Genomic DNA, 6,957 nt, shown 5'->3' with positions numbered 1-6,957 from the left:
TGAAGCTATCCAAAGGTTAGAGTAAGAGATAAAAAAAACTAAAAGAAAAACATGATGTTGAAATGGATTTGATGAAATAAAATCAAGATAAGTTACTTTTAGACTTATCTTTCTTGAGACAAGTTATAGGTAAACATTTTACTACTGAGTTATCTAAGACTCAAAGTTGTAATGGAAGCTCATTTACACATGTAAGGTTCTCAAATTAAGTTTTTAAACTTTATTTTTTCTTAACAGATGTTATTATAAGATAAGTTTATTTTCTCACAATATCGTATTTTCTATATTCCTGATGCTTATAATAGTGCTGAACAAGTACGACAACCACTTCAGTCACATAATGCTAATAAAAAGTGTGTACTTTCTCATGGTATTATATTTTTATTTTTATGTGTTAATATAATGCTCATTTTTGTTGTTTTTATATTTTTAACATATTTACCTACTATTAATATAGAATAATTATTATTAATTTGCAATCTACTATTATATTTGTATTATATGTAACAACTCTTGAAAAGTTAGGTGATGAAAGGTTGGAGATTCATAAGCTTCATAGTTTAGGTTGACAAGTATCCTAATTTTGTTATGATACTTAAGAATTATTATCTTACCAAATCATTTCTTATTAATATTGTTGTTACTGTATTCTATATAAATAAATTAATGAAGCATTTAGTATTCTTCTCCAAGTTTTGACTTTAATATATTTTTGTATGGTTATAATGAAGTTAAAAATCCTATGCTTTTTTAGATGTCTAATTTATTATACATGGAAATAAATATAATTGAGTGGGATGACCTATAATGGAATAAAAGAGAATAAAATATGCAATGAGATCATTAGGCTAATGATTTTATTTTATTTTTTTCATGCAAAAAGTTAATAGCATGGTCATGGTGAAAAGATGAATTTTGAAAGAAGAGAAGTTTGAACAAGTAAAGCCAAACACTACTATGATCTTCTTTCATATTGAAAAGCATTTCTTGTTCTTCATTTTTTATTTTCTTGCTAATAGACAAACAATACTTAAAGAAATACCATATAACATACTTTGAAATATGAGATGTGCTTTCATGTTGAATTTTCTTTTTACATAAAATTATTATTATTTATGATGTGTGAACTTTGATAATGGAATTTACAAATTTGACTATTGAGTAAGTCAAATATGTCATTTCTTTAAAATGATTTATTATTATTTATTTAAAATAATTGTATGTATATTATTATGACAAAATTATTATTTTCTTCTCTTAACTTTAAGGTAGATTTCGATTTCATCCTCTAACTCTTTTTTTTTCACTTTAGTTCTTTAACTTTTACAAAAGTTTCAAATTAGTTCTTTTTTATTTAAAATCCTAACTTTGTTAAAAACTAATCATTTTGTGTCAAGTATACTATGCAGTTATTTCTAACACCTCTTTTTATTTTCATTTTGTTAAAATCCTTTCTCTAATCTCTAACCTTATTTCTAACACCTCTCCTTCTTCCTTCTCTCTTTCATCTTCATCTTCTTATATTCAAAACTCCATCTTCTTGTCACCATCACTACACACCCACTCTTAAATTTCAAATCATAGACAAATCAACTTTCTAAATACTTATTTCCCATCTTGAACACACAAATTGAAATAACCTTATTTTTCATACTATGCTTTAAGCTTTTGGAATACGATATTCTTGTTAGTGAAGGCTTTGAAGGCCATGGTTGCATAAAAAAACAATAAAATGAAAAATGGGAACATAAATATTTTTGCGTTTAAATCCTCCAGATATGGGAAATGAGTATTTTGAAAGTTAGGTTATTTATAATTTAAGATTTAGGAGTGATTGCTTGGTGTTGGTGACAAGAAGATAGAGTTTTGAATATAAGTAAATGAAGATGAAATAGAGGAGAAAGTGAAAGAGGTGTTAAAGATTAGGTCAAATATTTGAGGAAGGTGAACGAGATATATGTGACACAAAACGATAATTTTTTTTAATGGAGTTAAGATTTTAAACAAAAAATGACCAATTTAAAATTTTTATAAAAGTTAGAGGATTAAAATAAATAAAAAAAAAGTTGGAGGAAGAAATTTAAATTTACTTTAAAGTTAAGAGATGAAAATACTAATTTTGCCTATTGTTATTTAAAATTTTTATATACAAATATTATTGTCACTAAAATTTTTACTAATCAAATTATTCAAATTAAGATTTTATTAATTATTAATAAAAAATTTCAAAATTTTACCAATAATAATAAAGGCTAGTAAATAAATAAAAAATTAATTTTAGTAACTATTTAAATTATTATTATTTGTTATTATAAATTGAAGTTTTTAACGATAATAAATTAAGTCTTTATCAACAATTTTTTATAATGGTAATAAAATTTTTGACATTGGATGCAACAGTATATAATTTTTTTACAATAAAGTTATGTTTTTCTTTTCCTACCAATGTTAAAAAAAAATTCTACGGGGTTTATTTTACATTGTAGGATTTTTCCGCACAAAATAAAGATGATTTTATCTGAATTAAAATGTATAAAAAAAAATAGAAGATTTGAAGGAAAAATGTATAGAAAGCAAAAGGTAGAGAGACCTCGAGAAGAAAAAAAGAGAAATAACTTCAGTGAACAAAAGCATTAAGAAAATTAACTTTTGAAATTAAGTATTAGAAAGGGAAGGAACAATTAATCATGAAAAAGAGAAAGATGAATTATTTTTTAACCGTAAGGTAATTGAATATGATTGTTTCCAAATGAAAATGTTAATTAGTGTAAATTTAATTGTTCGAAATTCATGAAAGAATTAGTTGTGATCTTACAACGAAGACAAGTCTTATAATCACAATTCACAAAGGAGTTAATTATGCCTGGCAAAACAGGCAAGACAAAAACTCAATTGATGAGAATTCAAAGGAAAATTAAAAAAGAAAATATGGGGATGGCTTGAAAATTTGAACAAAAAGGGAGGAACTGACCCTAAGCACTATCTGAATCCTGTATACAAAAGAAAGGTCATAGTCATTACATTCAAACTCAACTTTTCCCACTGTTCATGACAAAACAACCGAAGAAAAGCTTCAATAGGCGCGTTCATGGCACGATAAATCTTCCTTTCTAAATCATACAATCTTCAAAGCTTCATTCATCCATGTGCATGGTGTCACTGCGATCATGCTTTCTTTCTAGCAGCGCCTTGATGGTGAGGGTTCCCATCAAATAGCTCATCAATATAATTCTCTATATCCTCAGCTTGGTACTTGATATACTTCTCTGTTTGTCTCCCTGGGTCCAGGTATTGCGAAAACCTCCCTAAGAATGACCTATACGCAGGAATCACAAGTGCCGAAATAGAAACCCTTAGCTCTGACTGAAGCTGTTCATCACTCACCACCCACGTACTCTGCGTCTTATGAATCTCCTCAAATAACGCATTAAAGGTCTTGAATCGTTCCTTCACCACCGGCTTGTGCACCTTCCCACTATCGCTCACCCCTTTAAGGCTAAGGCAACTGACAATTTTACCCCACGTTTCTATCTTATAGTTCTTGTGGTATGTCCTCAACTCTGTGGATCTTTTACGACACCACGTTTCACCCATAACTTGGTAAATCTCTGCAGAACCTTTGATCTTTTGAACGATGTACCTCCCATTATTCATCATGAAGATGCAGCTTAGTGCTACCTCTTTGTACAACTTCGCCTTCCCTTCAAGGTTTGAGTCAAGAAGCTCCATAACCCTCAGTAACTGCGCTGCAAACGGTGACATGTTTTCTTTATCTCTTTGGTTGTTATTTTTATTTTCACCTCCTTCATAGTGAGGCCTACTTGTTGAGTCTGCACGCTCAATCTTCGAGTGTTCCTTGAAGACCTCTTCCAAAGTGTCTTTGTATTCACACGCTAACCTCAGGTAGTTCATGATGTAGCGCGTTAAAGGATGAACGGCGCCACCGGCAACCGGTATTTTACCGGTTTCGGACTTGATTGAGTTTTCGAGATCGCAAAATATCAACACCGCAGACTCGCCAAGTCTACACTTAGCCAATGTTAATTCAGACTTGAGTTCTGCTACACATTCCAGGGGAAAAAGATTCTCCATATTTGGAATCACGTCCCTTAGGGTTTCATACATGTCGAGCAATTTGAAGAGCTTTTCTCCTGCGCGCTTTGTCATAGCGACGCACTCTGCAAAATTGAGAAGCTGAATCATAATGCTACGAGAAAGGTATTTGAAAAGGCTCGCTGACTTCGAAGGCTCGTCGGCGAACACCGACTCAGTCAGTTTTCGTTCGTTAGGGAACCATAGTGTGGTGCACTCTTTGAAGATGTTTATCCACGTTGGAATCTCCCTCTCCAGCGTTTCCCATTGCATTTTTTGAATCTCATCGACGCTGATTTTCTCGTAGCCCAGTTTGTGCAAGCTCTCCTCGAACGTGTGCCGCCTTGAAATTGCATACACCTGGCAGCACTCGTATTTGTACCCACCTGCTATCATTTCCTTTGCTATCTTCTTCAGATTTGTAATTGTTTCCTCCGTGAAACCGGGGAAATCTGTAACCGTCTCAGTGGCTGGCTCAGACTCCAACGGTTCTGCCACGTGTTTCCCTTTTGGGTCGGGTTCTGATTTGTCTTGGTTTCTAGATTCTTCCAACAGTGATCGAAACGCCTCCTCCAAAAATGACATTGCTCGTTGCTGAATGGCGCCAAGGCTGTTGATCAAAAGGTCTTTTCTTCCCTTGACCTTGTTTTCTTCTTGTTCCTCTTCAGCTTGAGACTCTGCAAATAATTTCAACAGCTTTGAAATGCGATTCACGAATTCCAAAAACGATGAATCCTCCTCCGCCGCCTCGCTCCATTTGGCTTCACCTGTTTCGTACTTTGCGATCTTCTGTTCCACCAAATCTAAGAACGTGTGGATGAAATTAGCCATCTCCAATGTGACTTTCTTGGCATCTACATTGTGGTTGTAGTTGTTGTTGTCATTCGGTTGTAAAGTCATCAGGAATTGATCTATGCCTTCAGAAACCTTCTCGAGGCTCGGAGGGGGAGATTCTGGTGGAACCTCGACAATTGCTTCTTCTTTTTCCTCTTCTTTTGATTCTGGTGCTCCATGAACGTGGTCTGCATCTGCGGCTTTTTCAATTTCGCCATCGACTTTATCTGTAGGCTCTGGTGCCATCGACGAATGAGCGGTGTCATTGACATTGGCATCCTCCTTATCATTGCGAACGAAACTGCCAGAATGGTCACCAAGGTTCTTCTCCATTATGATTATTATTGTGACGACGATTATGGTTTCCCTCGAAGAAAAAACAAAAAGGGAATAAGGCGTTTCAGAATGATAAATGCCAAGACAACATTGGAGAGGTATTCGCTTTGTGTTTTTCCCTCTTTTTATTTCCCTTAATTGATTTCCTCTACTTGTTTTTAGTGCTTATCGTTGTTAACTTGTTATTAATTTTTTTACTTTTTTAAAATCTCCTTTTTCTAAAAAAATTTAGGGGTTGGGAATTGAAATAGTCGTCGTTTGTTTTGCGTTCGTGCATGAGAGAGAGAGAGAAAGAAAATGAATGGATGGAAAGCTCCATCGGGAACAAATATTACATAGAGAGGTTGCTTATCTGTGCGATTGACCGTTGACCCCTCATTTTCCTTTTGTGCATCTCTGATAGATATACACAAAGATTTTATAATTATTATTTTAATTATATTGCTGTCCTTTTTTATTATTTAGGACAACAATGTATACAAATAAGAACAAAGATAATTTATAATAATATTTTTGTTATTGTACTAAAGCAATAAATTGTTAACAAAAAAAGGTTAATCTCTATTTTTTATGACTAAATTAAACAATTATTTTTGAAAAAATTTGTTGAAGAAAAAATATTTGTTGCATTTTTACAACTTTAACATTATCACTGTATTTTAATGAAAATATATTACTTTTGCAACAATAAATTAATTTTCTTAAGCTAATTAGAACCAAGTTATTTATAGTAAAATATTAAAAAATTTACTATAAACGACACTTTTGTAGAAGAACATGAATTTTTGTGTTTATCTAAAGTCAATATTTTGAGACGGTTTTGGATAAAGCAACGCACAATTATCCATGTAAAAAAACTAGTCTCAAAAGGAAGAAAACAGCATGAGATAATTACTGTTATTGAAATACAAAGATATAATAAATAAGAATATTGGATTTAAAGGAATTGTATTCATTTTTAAGAATATAAATGTTGTCGATAATATTTTTTTTGTAATTATTATTGCACTAATAACATTTTTCTCTAATCTTGATTTCATTATATAAACCAACATGTTAATATATGATTCTCAATAAAATACCTGGAGTATTTGGCCTTAATCTTCTTTTGTGGTTAAGAAATCTTAAACATTTAATATTATTAAAAAGTTAATAGTAAATCACTTCTCTCCTATTTCTCAATCCTTACATGAGAAACATTCATGCCTAAACTTAAATGTTCTTTTTTTTTTTCACCTAGAACCGGTAAAAAAAAATTAATTATTTATGATTTTGAATTCTTTTATAGAAACAAAATAGCTCTCTTAAAAAATTTCACAGATAATGATATTTATTGATAAATATAATTTTTACGTTATATTAAAAATATATATGTAAAAATAATTATAAAAATTAGGTGTTGTTTAAAAGTTAAAGTTAAATATGAAATAAATGATGAAATCTAAACATGCGAAATTTATGAAATGATAGAGGAACTTGCACAAATAATTTATTAACTTCTTACGTAGAAAATTATTTAAAATCAATCATTTTTTTTGCATCAATTCAGGATATATAAGTAAAGTTTACCAAAAGCCTTAAAAATGTGTGATTAAGTATCAATAAACCAAAAGGAATTTCAATATCATATTTGTCGTTTTCATTTTTTATTTTTATTTTTCTGTTCTACATTTGAATTAAGGATGAAAATGAGTT

The 6,957-nt window shown here is 30.9% G+C and overlaps 1 protein-coding gene across 1 annotated transcript; it reads right to left on the bottom strand.

Moving 5' to 3' along the window:
* Positions 1-3,165: 3,165 nt before the first annotated feature.
* Positions 3,166-5,259, bottom strand: LOC113866896 (exocyst complex component EXO70B1-like). Its single transcript, XM_027501694.1, has one exon. The coding sequence runs from the start codon at positions 5,257-5,259 to the stop codon at positions 3,166-3,168; it is 2,094 nt and encodes a 697-aa protein (XP_027357495.1).
* Positions 5,260-6,957: the final 1,698 nt, after the last annotated feature.

Source organism: Abrus precatorius, unplaced genomic scaffold (assembly GCF_003935025.1).
Source record: "Abrus precatorius isolate BTA unplaced genomic scaffold, Abrus_2018 Scaffold5, whole genome shotgun sequence".
NCBI lineage: Eukaryota > Viridiplantae > Streptophyta > Magnoliopsida > Fabales > Fabaceae > Abrus > Abrus precatorius.
This window is presented reverse-complemented; position numbering and strand designations above follow the sequence as displayed.

What these genes read in the sequence shown, in the direction of transcription:
- LOC113866896 (XM_027501694.1), bottom strand. Translation starts at nt 5,259, where the DNA reads ATGGAGAAGAACCTTGGTGACCATTCTGGCAGTTTCGTTCGCAATGAT.